The 18,400-nt window shown below is 27.9% G+C and overlaps 1 protein-coding gene and 1 long non-coding RNA gene across 5 annotated transcripts in view; both read right to left on the bottom strand.

Annotated features, from left to right (window-relative positions):
- LOC107998214 (uncharacterized) overlaps positions 1-18,400 on the bottom strand; it is a 22,968-nt gene continuing 4,568 nt past the window's right edge. Inside the window, exons 2-4 of one of the 4 annotated variants that reach the window (XM_062072685.1) lie at positions 8,410-8,460; positions 5,545-5,751; positions 1-3,764 (exon numbers count right to left, since the gene is read on the bottom strand). In XM_062072685.1, the coding sequence (XP_061928669.1) occupies positions 3,427-3,764; positions 5,545-5,751; positions 8,410-8,460 (596 nt within the window). In that variant the 3' untranslated portion in view covers positions 1-3,426. Of the gene's footprint in view, positions 3,786-5,544; positions 5,752-8,409; positions 8,461-18,400 lie in introns of all 4 variants that reach the window. The other 3 variants (XM_062072684.1, XM_017057376.3, XM_017057375.3) reach the window with 3 other exon arrangements.
- LOC133665807 (uncharacterized) lies at positions 11,309-18,329 on the bottom strand. Its single transcript, XR_009829177.1, has 2 exons — positions 13,492-18,329; positions 11,309-13,129 (listed from the first exon to the last, which is right to left on the bottom strand). It is a non-coding gene; the product is annotated as an uncharacterized LOC133665807 (long non-coding RNA).

The following is an 18,400-nucleotide window of genomic DNA, read 5'->3' on the forward strand; positions in this document are numbered from 1 at the left end:
TTCGAGAAAAGAAATTTTATTGGTAACATAGAGATGTTTGAATACGTATAAATAGTATGTATAAAAGTATAAAAAATAAATAGCGATGGCATTGCAATTTTGCAAGCCTGAATGAGAGCGAATACATCGTAATGTGCTCCAATCGCTATTCGGAACGCGATTACGAGTTTAATGATAATAACATTACTAATGACAATGATAATAATAATAATTGACATTGTACTTAATCTTACTTTACGATAAATTTCTCAAACATTCTTCCACACATTCCTACACAAATTCTTTGTCATTTTTTTATTTGAATAATAATCGACTGATTAAAATTAAATGACAATGATCAATGCGACGACAATTATCAATATACATTATAAATAAAACTAGATTTCGTAATATATTTTTTTATATCACATATATCTTATTTTTTCTTTTCGAGTATTTTTCACATTTTATATTTAAATTTATAATATTTAATATATCATTTAATATTCTTTTTATATATCAAATATTTAGAAACATTAAGAAATCAAATATTTTGAATATTACTTTTGTTTTTCTATAACATTAAAAGTATATATTAAAACAAAAAAAAGTAAAAATTTTTTCAACTCTAAAAACAATATATTTTTTCGTTAATAATATAAATTCATACCGAATCATATTCATTTAAAAAGAAAGATGAATTAGTCATTTATTTTTCACTCATAAAATAGATGATGAAATAAATGTTTAAATAAATCGTGCACGTATTTATTTAAGCGTAAAGCAATACTATTTATATGGAACACACAGTATTTTTTGTTCTTTTTATGATTTCGTTTATGAATTTAAATAGCAAGTGGGACTTTTGCTTTTAACACAAAAATGCGAATATTCATAAAAAATATTCAACACTTTATCTTCTATTTAAGAATAGTCAAAAAGAAAAAAAATGATCATAGTCGCACGGATGTTAAATGTCATATAATATAAGGATCGTTTTTATATCGAGACATTATCGCATTAATGCTTCACAAACTACTTTCTTTTCAGTTAAATTTCTTTTATGGCAGTCAATTCGTAGCCTATACATAATCATCTGGAATTGTCGGACTTGGAATGATCGCAATTAACCTCAATATAATGTAATAATATTAGAGATTATTCGAACTTCTTTGCACATGTGTTTCATTGATAAATCATTCAGGATACAAGAAGCGTTACATTCACGCCCTCTTATGCAATATCTAATATATGATCCAAAAAAAGAGTGAATTATTATTGAAAAAAGCGACAAAAAAAATAAAGAATTATATATAATATCATAAATAAATAAAGAATATCTGTAATTAACTCTGATTAAAAATACAAAATGTACTTGAAACTGAACATTTCAATGAATAATGATAAATTCTTTGCTTTCAGAAAAGACATTCATTCTCTTTGATTATCATAATAAAAAAATTTAAGGATAATTCTCTCAATTAGTTGAGAATTGAACTAAACTTTATAAGTCATAAATTATAAGTTATCATTGTTAATAAATTTTTTGTACAATAATAATAAATTTGATAATAAAATGAATGAAATAGATCTTATAAATTACAAGTTAATCGTCTTTATTGACGTAAAATTATAAAAATCATTTGTGCAATCACTGGTTAATTCAATTAATATTATTTTTCAATAAATTATGCAAAAGATCCCTGAATTTTATAGATAATTATTTATTTATTTATTTATTATTATTATTATTATTATTACTACTACTATTACTACTACTATTATTATTATTATTGTTGTTGTCCTCATCGTTTTTCTTCTTTTTCTTCTTTTTCTTTTTTCTTTTTTTTCTTCTTTTTCTTTTTCTTCTTTTTATTATTATTATTATATCGCGCTACTTGTAAGAATAATTAAATCATATAATTCAATGATTTGAAAATATAAAAAAAGGGATCAAACGTCTTGATTTAAACTTAAAATATAAAATGCTTCGAATTATTAATTTTTCAATTATCTCTAGCATGCTTGTTAAATATCTGTTTAACTGCATCAATATGAGAAGTTCGATAATCCATTTTTTTTGCAATTGCAATTTTGAATTATATATATAAAAATTATATAAAAAAAATCAAATTCTAAGAATGCGAATAAAATTTTCAATTTGATCTGAACTTTGTACATTGGTTTTGTAAAGTTTTATTTTTTTTTAAAATAGCATCGTATTAATATTTTTTTAAAGTAGCGTAAGATGAATCTTAAAAAATAACGGTATACGAAAATATGGCAGTTTTTTTGTTCTCTCAACTTGCTACAAGTCACAAGACTTGTTACGACGAGTGGTGAACTCAAAAACTAGCGTATAAATGTTAATAAAGGATCAGAATGATTTCGAATCATTCATCTAACCAGGCAGTGATCGGATAAATAATTCGTTTAATTAAACGCTTGTGACTGATCCTAAATCATTTGCTCATTTATCGAATGAAATCGAGCTCGAATACATATTATGTTCGTATTTCGTTGATTTTCCATTCAGCTTCTTAAAAAATATGAAAAAAAAAAAGTTGCTCGCTTAATATCCGTGCAACGGATTCATTTTTTCAAAAAGCACGTCTTAATTTCATTCTAGTTTTAATTTCAGTTCGTTTTACGAACATCATCACAGAGAACATTGCTTCATTGATTCGATCTAGTCCGAGTGTATATGATGAAATTTCTCATCTCCCCTTTTTTTTTCCTTTTTTTCTTTTATCTTCCTTCTCAGTTGATATTTTTAAATTTTAGAAATATTTATAACCGGCCTTTCCATCTCTTTTTTTCATTCACTGTTACACAGAAATATAACATCTCTTTAAATATTCGGTAACAATATTTCGAAATCTTCTTAACAGTTCGGAATTTTCGGTGTCCATCAGTCATAGAGAGATTCGAAGCTTCTCGCGTCTCTTCGTTTCATAAATGTTTTTCCAACCTTCCAAATTCCTTATTCTGCTATTAATATAAATCTTCGTGAAATATTATTTGTTCCTTCAACTACGAACAAACATCTTCTCCATCATTTTGTAATATTCAAATGTATACACATACACGTACATCGCGATACTTATGTGTATCAAGTTCACGATATTCAAAAGTATCTTCAATATTCAAACGAATAATTTATCAAGCTCGTTCTTCGTCTTTTCTCGATCTCGTTTTCAACGGATATTGTTCATAGATCGGCGAACGATTGTCAACAATTCTCCCGATTTAAAGGAAGATGCACATATCACCGAGAAAGCTTCAATAAATTCTTCAAAAGCGATACGATATATCGTCCTTCTTCTCGTACTATTGCGTCCACTGATGGACCAACGAACGATTGTCAAATGGATGTCGACGCGATCGGTGTCGTTTCCATTTCAATTCGACCGGTATCCTCCGTTCGAGGGTCACTTCGAGAAAAATTTAGGCTGGTGCCTGTACCACAGATCTATGAAGTGGCACTGATATCACATATATGTCTACCTTCTCCCCGGAAGTCTTGTCCGTTATCTCGCCATAATTCACAGAATCGTACGAGGGTGGCGCGAACAAATGATAAGGTGGGGGTGGTGTTTCGGTTACTACCGGTCCGTTCATCACCTCGTTTCGTTGAGAATAAGGGACCGATAGTGATCTTCCACCGCGACGACAGCACCATTCCGAACAACTGACGATGAGGAAAAAAGCGACGAGGCCACCGAATGAACCGATATACCAGACGATCGACCATGGATCCAGTGGATTTTGATCGTCTTCCTCGTCTGAAACATAAATAAATCCGCCTGTGAAAAAAAAAGAAAGGGATATGTTAATAAGGATATCTACGATAATAACTTCGATGATTTTTGACATTTCGTTTTTTCATGCCATTTTTTAATATAATAATTTCGTAATCAAGAGATACGAAAATAATTTTTTCAACGAAAATTCAAACGCATAAGAAAATATATATTATTTATACATAAATAGGGAATTTCTTTAAGAAAGTTTTCGAAATAAAATACGATTCAAGATAATATCTCAATCCCAAATTTATGTGTAGGAGAATCCAAAGTAATAGATTACAGTACAGATATATAAAAGTAGGGAGAAGCAGTTATTGGTTTACTCTGCTGACGTCTTTCGTTACGGTACCATCTGGAGAATTAGTTCATGGCAAATTTCTTGAAAATTTACGGTAAATCAATGCTGTGATTGATTTATCTCAATTACCAACTGATTGCAGGTAAGCTCTTATGGAAATTACATTTGACGATACACGATCGAGCAATCAGTTTCAATCATTAATCATCTCGATTAAAAGCTGCAAGATATAAATTGAAACAGTCCACGAAATGGAGAAATTAAACGATTAAACGTCCGTATTAAAATCTGATGTTTCTTTCTATGAAAAATTTTCTTTTTCTTTATCTTAAAAAAAAAAAAAGATATATCGATAAATTTTTTTGAAAATATATATATATATATATATATATATATATATATAAATTTTATTACAAATGATCAACGATATTTTGTAAAAGATTTTGCTACGATAATGGAATACAAATAAGACGCAGAAAATTTTCGAGGCATCATCAATCGCGTCTAGAATCCACGAACGAATCGTTGTGCGTGACATTAGCGATTCTGATAATAGAACGATTACGTTGCGTGAATTTGTGCGTGAATCTGTGCGTGAATTCATGTTGTTGAATACGTGACATATTTTATCAATTTATTTATATAACAATGGCGTATCTAAAAATTTCCAATTTTTCGATTAATGGCGTAGAAAAACTGTGATATAACTGTTATAATAGAAAGAATTTTTGTTTGTTTTCGACTTTTTATTGGTAGAATTTATAAGTAATCTTCGAGATACCGTTTCAAAATTATAGACGCAGAATTTAGATGTAAAATAATAATAATTGTTTGATGATTTGTCACTGCACTATTAATATTTATACTGTTAAGTTAAACAAAATATTGTTGGAGTAAAATTTATGTTGTGCGTTGATCATTAACGATAATTAGAGATCATTAGCTTGTTGATTTTATCTGTTCAATGAGAATTCTAATTTTTTAAAAAAATTTATTGTATAATTAAAACAATTAGGAGAATAATGAAATAATTCTGGAGAACGGAAGAACTCATAAATTATTATTATGATCTTTGAAATATTTGAAACTCTTTTCATTCGAATTATTTAGTTGATAGATTTTAGTTTAAGATTTTTTTTTATTATAATCAAAATATATCAATAATCAAAATGGAAACTGAATTGAATTATAATATTGATTAAATTTTATAATATATAATTAAATCAATGATCAATAATTAAAAAATAAAATGAATAAAAAAAAATAAAATAGACGATTAAAAATTAAATTTAGACAGAAATTATATAATTTTGAATAAATTTTATGATTAGTCTATGGGAATTAAAAATTGAAAAATTCGTGTCAATCACATTCAATTAATTTTTACGACGGGGTTAAATAATAACTTGATTTATAATGGGTTAATCGAGATCCATAAAGATAAATGGTTGGACTTACCAGAAGGTGTCTCCTTTCCTTCTTGCAGACTTTCTTCTTTCTCGTTCGACTCGGATTCAAATTCGAACACATAAACCGTTTGTTCGTCGTCATGATTATTGCTTGTCGAATCAACTGGGTGTTGGTTGTTATTAACTTTATGAATCACCTCGTAGCTCTCCAATCGTCGCTGCACGCCAGTGACATCGTAACTCGACGCTCCGTGAACTGTAATAAGAACACACATACGTATGTTTAACAAATGCATACATTCGAGGACATGTAGACAGAGGTTAACAATTGGAAAATTAAAACTAACTGTTGAAACTGTCGCGAACGCCTTCGTGATATATAGCACGAATTGGCGAATAAACATTCAAGGATCTACTTAGGGAGTCGAATAATAAATTTCGATTAATTTAATTTTCTTAATAAGTTTTGAAAAGTTCGATATCATTGTTTAATTAAACAAAATTGTACTTGAAATATCCCTCTTTATGTATAAGAATCACTTGAAAGAAGAAAAACAAATAAATAAAACACTTTGAAGAATTTATTTGAAGAAAAGATAAAAATAATTTGGAAGAATTATTTGAAAAAGAATTGATAAATAAACGAAAAGTTTGAAAGATAAAAGGAGATTAATCGGTGATTAACCGGTTTTATCTTATGACAAAGATTTCACGTGTCGCATGTCACCAGTAGGGGGCAATATATCGTTCAAGAGTGTACGAAGTACGAATGTTGCCTCGACGGCGCCAGATTTGTTCCAATTCGGTGAAAAACACGTTTCCTCTATCTTGTCATCTGCAAACATTTCCTAAGTTCGCGGGATTAAATATGATTCAAGATCATGGATTCACGTGACCAAAATTTTCGAGTATCTTAATAAATGTTTGACACATTTTCATCTATTGTCATTTTTCATCTATTCGCTGCTGTATTCGCCCATTTTCGATATCATATTTTTTATGTATTTCGCCACTTAATTGGATTTAACGATCGATGGATAAAATGATGATTAATCTTTAGGTTAGAAATTTCATCATCTCTTTTATTTTTTCTTTCTATGATTGAATAAAAAATATTTTTAAAAAAATATAATTTTGCATTTCAATTGTTTGCATATATATACATATATTTATAATATTGCGTTATATATCGACCAATATTAATTATTCTTATCGCGAAATGTCTGAATACGTGTATACGTGCCAAAAAAGAATTGAAAATTTTATGTTTTCTTTTGATAATTTCATGTCTACAATTACGTATTAATATATGTGTGCATTCAAATTTTGGCGATAATGAAATTTACCGAATTTACTTTGTTCTAATTATCCCTCCTTATCCCTCCTTATCTCTAGTAGTAAAATAACGATGATGTATTAAATTTTACTTTTTAATACTCTAAGAAATTTTATTTATAATAATTTATTTATAATAAAACTATTTATTTATAATAAATTTTCTTAATTTCAATTTTTTTTACTCTTAGAAATATAAAGTTTGTTGAAGTATAAAGTTAGAAGTATAAACATCAACTGGATGTTTCTATGTTTTTATTATATATGATTATAAAAGTATACCCATGTAAAAAAAAAAAGGCTTGATATTGCGATGATTAATTTTCTATTCGACTATACGCTCGAAACAAATCGGAAAGGGAAAGATTTTCCGTTTTGTCGTGAAGAAATTCGCGTCTATCCTGATACGATTATATATTATCAATTGTCACGTTGTTTCATCAGATTTTTCGTTATTTCACGATAAACGTGCTAGTAAACGTGTTGAGTAGATGATTCAAATTCAACATTGTCAATATTCTGATGAAAACGGCTCGAACGATATCGATTCGGAGACCTATTTTAAAATTATCGTATGCTTCATAAGTTCTACGTATTAGAATACACCTATTGTAGTATCGTGACTTTGATTTTTCAGAGTACGCAATTAAAACAATGAAATCACGATTCCAATATAATTTCTTTAATCAGTTTGTAATGGGTTGTTTTACATTATTGTGGTTTATGAGATATAGAGACATGGAAGTTAAATAGTTTCGTGTTTATTTTTAATTTTTGTCGAATCAATGAATGCTTATATGCTTAATAAAAGTTTATTTTTTTGACCAATGAATATATAACAAGAAATGTTAATTTATTATACGTTTATTTATAATGCTATAAATATTTTGAACATCGTTGAATTATATATCGTATAATAAATCTTTAGAATAAATGGAAGAAGATACAGCAAAGACAGAGATGATAAAAATAATTTTATATTCTTCTTTCATAGCTACAATGTCAAGAAGAAAAAGAAAAACAAAATTCCACGATGTCATTTTTATTCAATGATATTTTCGTAGAATCATACGAAAAGTACATTTCAATGATATTAAATTGACTGAAAAGGAAACGTGAGAAATTTCATTAAAATTTCATTAACGTAATGTAAAAAAAAAAAAAAAAAATCCAATAACAAAACTCGTTTCTCATTCTTATCCGTATACCATAAAGATAGATGGAATCGAAAAAATGGTGGAAGTGATCAAACACAATCAGAACTCTCTTTTATTCTCGAAGGTTCTTTTTGCTTTATTTATTCGCGATCTTTACAAAGAGATTAAAAAAAAAAAAACCAGTATCCAGGTCATGAACGTGCCATATTTTGTACCATCGATGTTCGTGTATGGCGTTCGTGCCTTTTAAGAGAAAGAAAGAAAAAAGGATTCAATCCAGAAAAAAATTAAATATATAATAATACCGAAAGAAAAAAAAAACAAGAAATGGAAAAAAAAGAAAAGAGAAGATAAAAAGGAAAAAATCGGATCATTCAAGGAGAAGCCAAGATTGTATATACGAGATGTTCAATTTGTCTCACCGTACATTGGAGACGATGCGAGTCCTCGCCAATTCCTCGTCAAGCCATCTCCTGTAATCGTATTTCCGAAGGTCAACGGTGATTAAGACGGTGTATAGAGTAAGTAACTACGTGAAACTCTGGTGAATCGTTTCACGTTAAGTGAAGAAAAAGACTGTATATATGCGATATTCCGCGTAAAACGTGAACGTTTCGTGGATCACGTACGCCTTTTTCCCTCGAAGGGAATGAGACAGCCTGAATATGGAAAATCCACGGGCCGTCGTGCTTTTCTGCGCTCGAATCGACGTTGGCACAATGAAAGTTGCATAAGCTCCACCTTTGTTTGTCACGAGGAGAAAGAAAAATCGAATGGATCCTATTTTCATCGGCCAGAGTTTTTGCCCGTCATCGGTCGCTTTCACTTTTACAATTAGGTCGTCCCATTAAACTCGTAATAAAATATGCAACGCGACATTTAAAGATATATAGTATCTTTTCAGAGGGAAATTTGATCGATCAATTTACGATTCTTGCGATTAAAGTAAAAAAAAAAAAAAAAAAAATGGATCATGTTCATGATAATATAGATGATAAATCATTGAAGAAATTTTTACAACTCGCATCGTGACGTCTTTTTCCGAATCATTCAGAAAGCTAACAAGTTATGTTTACTCATGTCTAAATATTTCAATAGAAGAAAGGATAATTATATATGATTTATCTGATGCGGGAAAAAAAGTGGAAACTTTTTTGGACACTTTTACGATCAAGATGTTTGAAATGAGATACTGCCGGTTGGAGAAACAATCGTGACACGATAATTCCGATGGTTCGCGGTTTACTCTGTGCACACAATTTAGATAATTGACCCGTGCTTGCTTGTGCTTATCCTGCTCGGATAATTGCAAATGTAATTAATGCAATGATGGTGTTAAGCCATTGAACGCAATATTACGCGCTAATTCGCTCCATGTTAACATCTGTGTTAACCACAAATGAGTTTTGAATTTGAAATTGAATTGAAGAAATCGAGTTAATTTCGAATTTTATTTAAAACTTTAATAACAAAAAATATTTAAAGATATAAATTTTTATAAAGATAATAAATAAATAAAAAGACAAAAAACAGAGGTTGCACACCAATATTTTCCTATTTTTCTTATCTCGTATTTGAGCCAGACTGTATATCATAACGAATGTTTTCGTGAAAGAATGCAACAGGAAGACAAGAGGCTTATTGTAAAATATAATTTATAATTTAAAATGAAAATAAGAGGGGAGCCAGTAGAAGAGAATACAGTAACGATATTCACGAATTATACGCGTTCGTTCGCACAAATTGGCATTCAATTTACTTCAAGAAGATGCTAACAAGTGGCCCATTATGCGATATCGTATCTTTTTTATGATGATATTCAATGTCGTAATAAAATTTTTAATAATTAACCTTTTATAACACTATTGACCAATCCTTTATAATTAATTACAACGCGTGACTCAAAAATCATTGTGATAAGAATTCTTAATAAAAAAACTTTCAACACTTATTTATTGAAAATAATATTAATCAGAATATGACATTAAACGAGGTTGTAATAATAAGATAATAATATAAAAATAATATCTAATAACCTGATTCAACATACTCCCTAATAATTGGTACAGAAAATGTAAAAGTTCATTGTGAGCGAAACACTTTTCCCCTTCCATTTATACAATATTCTATCACTTTAAAACAAGCCCCGACCCACTTTATAATGCGTTTGTTTCATAGTTGTTAAGAAATAGCACGACGCTTATCCTTATTACTCTGTTCTATCTCGTTGATAAACTTTTCACCAAAAAGTTCTCGAAGAAAGTTTGGGCCGGAAGTGTGCTTAAAGTCTCCTCATTCCGGCGTACTCGTGAAATAAGTAAGTACGTGGCGTTACAGGCCTGTTTTGTTGTACCAAAAACTTTTTCCTTCGTCACGAGGAAACGTTAGGTAAGCACTTATATACGTCGTACAGTTTGCAATCTGATCAAAACTATAGTTTTATGACAAAATTTTTTAAAATTGAAAAGTCTAGAAAGGAGATTAAGATCAAGATAATAAAAGGCAGAGAGAATTTGTCAAAGATATTAAGATCTTATTGAAATAAATAATAAGCAAAAATTCTCTACGAAAATTTCCATAAAAATACAACTTCAACTAAAAATATAATCGCATGCAATGCTGTTGAACGTCATAAGTCGAGAATTTTCTCGTCTAATTTTAAGTTCTCAATTTACATTTCTTTAACTATATTGATAAAGATATCAATTTTGCATAAATATTTACGGTCGATTTATCAATAATGACAATTTGATCAATTCGTGACAATGTGTTAAACTTTATAATTCTGATAATCAGCTTTTAATGTCTGTAATGTTTGATATGCCTCGTAATCGAATAACCGCATAGAGGCTACTCTATTGAACAAAGAGTTAATTATGGAGGATTGAAAAAAATCCACGTTACATTCATGTAATCAATTACTTCACTCGTTTTTCTCGACGCGGACAAACCTACTTGCGTTTCTTCGAATGATATATGTATTATATACGTATCGCGGCATAAAAGTTGTGCAATATACTTACTGTTGAGTCCTTCTCGTTGATTCCGCTTGTAAAAAGCAGTTCTTCATTGTACTATTCGTAGACGATTTGCGAATCGGTCATATATGCCCGTATACGCGCGGTTAATCATCCAAGCTACGTTTTACTATGCGTGATCGCGTCATCCGATAAAATTTCATTCGCCTAGTAACAAACAGTGGTCACGTTCGAGAATCTCGGCTCGTTCGAAGTTTCCGTGATTTTTATATCAATTTATATTAATTGTACTGTTGTTTTTTTCTCGATTTTCTCTCTCTCTCTCTCTCTCTCTCTCTCTCTCTCTCTCTCTCTCTCTCTCTCTCTCTCTCTCTCTCTCTCTTTTTCATCTTCTTCTTTGAATCGATTGCAACATTTTTCTTTCGAAAATAATTTTATCTATAAGAATGAAATTAAAAATATTAATATATCGACGGTTTTTTCATTTTCAATCGTAGTAGTAACATTTAAAGTTTTAATATTTGAGTAAATTATGTTATGTTTAAGTTTAATTTTATTCGTTATTTTCTAAAGACATTGTCACTTCTTTTTTTTTTTTTGCATATCTCACAATTAATTGTGAATAAAAATAATAATAATTTAGACAAAATAATATCTTATATGTAATTCTATATATATATATATATATATCTGTATAAAATAAATTCTACATGTGACAAGGTCATTGATCTAATCATTCGTTAAAAAGCAATTAAATCGGTAAAATAAACAAGTGACGCAATATTTCAATTTACACTCTTCGATCTTTGCTCTTCGAGAAACCTTACAAGTTTTTTCTCTCGTTTAACATTCTTGAATAATCAATTTGTCGTTTTAAGAACACAAATATTATATTTTCTTCTAATTATCGAATTAAAATTTTATTATATAATTAAAAATGTTTTTTTACCTATGCATATATAAATAGTAAATTGTTTACTTAATTTTTCATATTTTATATAGATATAGATATATGGAATTAATTTATTATCACCTGTTTTAATTATTATTATATTTAATTCTCATTAATTATTAATTTTTGGATAACAAATATAACAATATATGGATAAGTGAATCAAGATAATTCAAAACTTATATTTATACAATAATTTGTTGATACAATAATATATTTTTGGAAAACATAAAGTTAACATATCAATTAATTTAATTCCAATTTTCAAATTTTATAATTAAAGAATTAAAAAAATTATTCAGAGAACCTAGCCATAAGTATCAATTATTTGTATAAATATATTTTTCAATCATTTTTGTCTTATTGCAGTTTTCAAATAAATTGAAATAAAAATAAATAAAAATAAATAAAAATATTTCAATATTATACGACATTTTACCAAATTCTCTTTTTTTATTTTTTTCTCGATATCTAAGTTTAAATATTAAATATGAAATTATATTATATATGAATTATAAATACATAGACGTGTATATATTATATAATTAACAAATTAATAAAAAAAAGCTATCAGAGTTCGCTTATACTATTCGATTTTTCTATAATAAAAATCAGATATATCAAGAATGTTTTACGATTCTATTTCGACGATCAGAGTCTATAATGATTCGACAGTGAGATTATCGTGTCGAACTTTTTATCATTGCCGATTAAAAATAATATGTTTTCGATAAATAAAATGCAAAACAATTATTCGTTATTGATCAGATTTTTCAGTTAAGTTATTTTTAAACGTATCGATAAAACGATTAAATTCATTCCTTCGATTTTTTTACGATTTAAAATCTAAGCAATCGTGTAATAAGATTTTCGGCAGATCGCCAACACGTTATAAAAGTATGTTTCTATCGAACAAGGGATCCGATTAAAAATCACATCGATCCGTTGAATGATAGAGTACGCTTGTACTAGCTAGATAAACACATGTGCAATTAAGACAATTACGATGTTGTTGTATATCAGATACAAGAAGTCGTGTATTGGATATATTATATAATCGTGCATTTGATAATGCACCACAGAATTGCCCAGAGTTTTCTCTCAGGGAATAAAATATGGGAGAAATACTGCGCTTTGAATTTATTGATTTACTTGGTTTTATTTCGTTCGGCGCTTATTGATAATCAATAATTTGTATCGATATTGAAAGTACTGAAATGAAAATAAAATAAAATATAAATTATTTTTTTACGAGTTATTAATATACATTTATTATAGCACGAAGAGCTAAATAAATATAAATAATGAAACATAAATGTAAGAATTTGTTTTAAAGATAAAAATTTGCTGTAAAAATAAAATGCAAAATCTGACAAAAAAAAGACATCTTGTTACAAAATATATGCACAAATACTTTTTGTAACCACTCTACACAATTATCTCGGATCTTTGTTCGGAAAGAAGAAGACCTTCGGAATGGATTCTTTTGTTTTTGAGGCCGAATCCAGTCGATGGAACTTGGCCACGGACCAACTTTCACGTTCGTAGTGTATTATTATCGGAAGTATTGTTACCTGGTCTGAAGTGTACTGCCATTGTTCGCGTGCACGTGAACGAAGACGAGAGCTTACACTAGACTTTCGCCCGGATATCGTGGCTCGAAGGGACAACCCTTCGTCGTTTCTTTCAAAGTCGATATGCGCACGAGATCGAGATAGTGCATGTTCCATGTTTATTATACTGATCCATATTTCTCATAAATATTTCCGAGAAAATGTCTTTCGAAATACTGAAAGTTAATCGACAAGAATGTATGTACTCCTTCGAATATCTGAGAATAATGAAAATTCCTTTTAAGCAATTCCGTTCAAAATTTTGTAATATTATAAGGAAATATACAATTTCCGATACATGTTTTCCATTGGTTCCATTTTGATCATTTTTTATTTTATAGAAAAATGTTAAAAATTCGAATAATTTAAAACATTTCACATTTTTCAAATTGTCTGTATTGTATATTGTATATTGTTCCTTCGCTTCTCTCCAATCTTTCAATTTATACATTTTTCTATAGGATATAACTGTTAAATATATAAAGGTACAACAATTATAACATTTTTCTATAGGATATAACTGTTAAATATATAAAGGTACAACAATTATAACATTTTTCTATAGGATATAACTGTTAAATATATAAAGGTACAACAATTATAACATTTTTCTATAGGATATAACTGTTAAATATATAAAGGTACAACAATTATAACAGGTATAACAGTTAAGTCTATTTAATATCTGTTAATACCTGTGTATATATGTGTGTGTGTGTATATACCTACAGTTATATACCTAGCTATAAATCCATCAAAATATCCGGATATTTATGAATAGCAATATATAGTAACCATTTCCGGACCTTCACGGCCAGACGGCAATATCAAGACGTCTCCGGTTCTTTCCACGTATAAAGATCTCTTACATCGAGTGATCTTATTTTAAACCGGTCTCTTAAAATGCACTCAATGTTCATCCACCGATGTTCGCGGACTTATGAATACGAGGAACGAAAATGATATTTATATTCATTCAACGTACAAACGTCTTTGTATTCACGCGGTAATTTTTGCACAAACGAGGACAGTTGTTCGACGTTGTGAATATAACGACAGACTACAAGCTATAACGGTTTTCTGGACCTGTTATAAACGCTTGTACAGAGAATAAACGTGTTAAGATTCGTAAATCCACAGCACAAAGCACGTTGCCAGGTCATCGAACCGGTCGACTAGAAATTTAGCGGTCCGAGATTAGGATAATTCATGGTAGTCCCGTCTCGAACTGGGACACTAATTAAATATCGTGATTTATAGATAGAGATTAAGGGTATAGTGTAATGTTATAAAAGCATTTTATAATATGATGAATGGATATTTATGTAATTATTCACAGAATGAATAATTTTATGGTGATAAAATAATAAATTGTAATAACAGAATATTTTATTAGAAACAAAAATTAAATTAAGAATTTTACTTTTATTCTATGTTAATTTTCTTCTCAATGTAAAGGTCAATGTAGATTTAATTATAAATGATACATTTGAAATAATATTTTTCTCCATTTTTCATAATTTTATATTATTCATGTATAAATTATTTCGTTCCTCTTTTAAATAACAAATTTCTTTGTTGTTTTTCTATTTTTTTTTAAATATTTGTATTATTTGTAACAAGATTCATAACATAAATTATTATAAATAATTCCAAAATAATTTATTTACGATAACATGAAGACGAATATTTCATTTTTTTTTGTTTTTTATGTATTCGAAATATTTTTTTTTTTGACTTTTCTATTTCTTAATATTATATCATTTTATTTTTACTATAAAATACAATTATCTGAACATAAAAAAGAAATATAATTGTATTGTTAAAGAGATCGGTATACGTAAATAACATGAAATGAAAAAAATACAAAAAATTACAATTAAAATATATTTAAAATAATCATGTACTTATTTTTCATTTTTTGTTCATATTAGCATTTCAGTTTATATTTTTATTATCATTTAATATTTATCTATCTCTATGATATGAACACGCACACAATATTTGAACAATCTTAATATCACGACATTTCAAAATGTACAAGTTTTATAAATTATAAATAATCATGAATATAAATTCAAATCAAGATTTGATTAAATATTTATTTTTAAATTCGTTCATTTAGAATTTCGAAATATTCGAAATTCATATTTTATTTTAATAATAATAAAATTGTTACTATTCTATTTATTTGCTAATAGAAAATGAAAGCTTATATCGAGTTTTTCTTCAATTCAAACGATTAAGGCAAAAGAATTTTCTCTCGTGTGTCAATTATTGATATTTTTCTTTTCGTGTTCTACGATAACTTTATTTTTTTTTTCTATTTTTTATAATTTTCTATAATTTATTTTTGGATTATTATAATTTGTCATATTCGTAAAATGATAAAAATTCAAGCTAAATTACGAAATCCATAAATCTTTATTCTTAGAAGATATATCCGAAAAGAGTAATATCAATGCTAATCAATGTGACATTAAAAAAAATTTGTCTTACGTAATGAGAATAATCAAGAAAAATACAATGTCATTATTATCTATATACAATAATGAACCGTACGTAAAATCCATTATAAAGAATATTCTTATGCAAATACGAAGCAGTACATAAGGAAGAAATATGTAACAAATTTCAAAGCAATTTTTTAAAACCGGATTTTTCGTTACTTCTAAGAAAAAAAAATATGATTGATTTTAGATTCCATTGAATGTATACATTTCTTATTTTCATGGCAGTCACAATAATTAATAATCGTTACAAATCAATTTTTTCTCGAGAATAAAGTAATGCAATAAGAATGCAATATGTATACTCGAAGAAAAAAAAAAGATAAATAAAAATATAATTTTAACTCTACAGGATCACAGAATATTTTAAAATAGATTTTTGTGAATCATATTATTCATTAAACAATCCAAGTTCATTCAGAATTATTTTTTTTCTCGTGTACGCTCGAAATAGTCAAATGCATGAAATTCTGTTATTTATGTGTATTAATGAACGAGAAACTAGGGTAAAAATAGGGGCAAACTGGAAATCGAACAGCGCATTGTGCCGATTAAAGGTGTTCATTACGAGCGTTGTTTCTGCTGCAATCGATGACACTTCCAGCAAAATTGTGGCTCATTATCGTAACGAGCAAATTTTTTGAAGATAAGCTGTTAGAAACACTTAGAATTTGTTAAAGATAGTTAAGTCTGTAATAGGAGACTTCATTAATCTTGTTTTTGTGCTAAATTATTCTATTCTATTAGTGTAAGATATTCCATGAGGTTTTTTGATTAATTTATAAGTATAATTATAAATAATTATAATTATTGTTAAATTCAGTTGCACAATAAAAATTTATATATTTTATTTTTAAAAATCAAATATGTGTTTCGATGCATGAAATTATCAGGATATTAAAAATACAAAAAATTCATTAATTCAATTAAAATTAAATTCTTAAACTAATCTTCAATTAATATCATTGGAATAATGACTGCAACAATTAGATTACTAATTTTATAAGATTATTTTAAATATTTTAATTTTAATTTCTATTTTATTTATTGTAATATGAATGAGACGATAAAATTATATTTAACATATAAAAATCGTCATCGCATAAGAATTCTCTTAATGAATTCTTGCTAACATTGACTATTTATGTACATTGGTTTACGTTGAAATCGAGAAAAACATCTGAATAACACAGATTTTAAAGCAAATCATGTTTTGATTAAAATTATTATTGGTGTTATTGGCGCCAATAAGATTTTCAACTTAACAAGATGATCTCTGAGGAATTTTAATATCTTTCTTGACTTTTATTTTTTTCTTAACTACTTTTTTTAAAACTGGATTTCTTAATATTTTGTAATTTTATTTTTTCAAATCAGAAATAATATAAGAATCCACATTACATTTTTGCATTGATAATTAAGGAAGTTTATGTCTTCATAAGGTTGAATTCCTTATAATAATTAATTAATGTAATATATGGTTAAAATACATATGAATACAATTTTCAAAAGTATATAATTTTTATTGTAACTAAAAAAAAAATCACTTTCGTGAAAGGAAGATACGTAAGCAAGATACAAAAATGAATGGCATGATTACATTCCAATCGATCATCGCTCTTTTGGATAGATCTTTTACATTTTTCGTAGATGACTTTGCAATCACCGTGACGTGCATTGCCATATATGGAATAATTGAACAGATTATCCTACACTGGTTGATTTGTCGTCGATTAATCGGACTTGTGACTAATTCGCGTTATCAAGCGGTCGATCGTAACGTCGAACGTAAATCGTCTTGTTTGGACGTGGTCAAACCTCGTTCAGTATAGATCATTGACCAATACGGAAGTTGAGGACATCGACTCTCTGTGTAGTGGAAGATCTCTGTATGTATGATCTTTGTATGATCTCTGTAAAACTGTGTATTCTATCTTTTTAATTCCTTTTTCTTTTTTTTTTTTTTTATCAATTATAAAGCATCCAATGCATCGCAAGATGTACAAATAAATATTATAACACGTGAAAAATAACAATAAACTGGTGGCTAATTCCATTATAATTTCAATTAATTCCATCTAAACTCCTCAATTATTTTGGCAAAACTTAACTAAATCACACAAATCTTAACTACAAAGAAAAGTTAAGAAAAAGTTAAGTTGAGAAAGAAAAAAAAAAAAAGACCGAAAGAATCGAAAGCATCCCTTTCTAGGTTATATACTTTTTGCCATTTATCATAGCCCTAGACTTCAATATTTATTGTTTCTGCCCTCGATACATAGGCCAGGCCGGACCCGCCTTAGCTATGCAAGCGCACATGCAAGCCTTTTCTGCAGCTGCAGCAATTCACCACAATATCC

The sequence above is a fragment of the Apis cerana genome, linkage group LG3, assembly GCF_029169275.1.
Source record: "Apis cerana isolate GH-2021 linkage group LG3, AcerK_1.0, whole genome shotgun sequence".
NCBI classification, from domain to species: Eukaryota; Metazoa; Arthropoda; class Insecta; order Hymenoptera; family Apidae; genus Apis; species Apis cerana.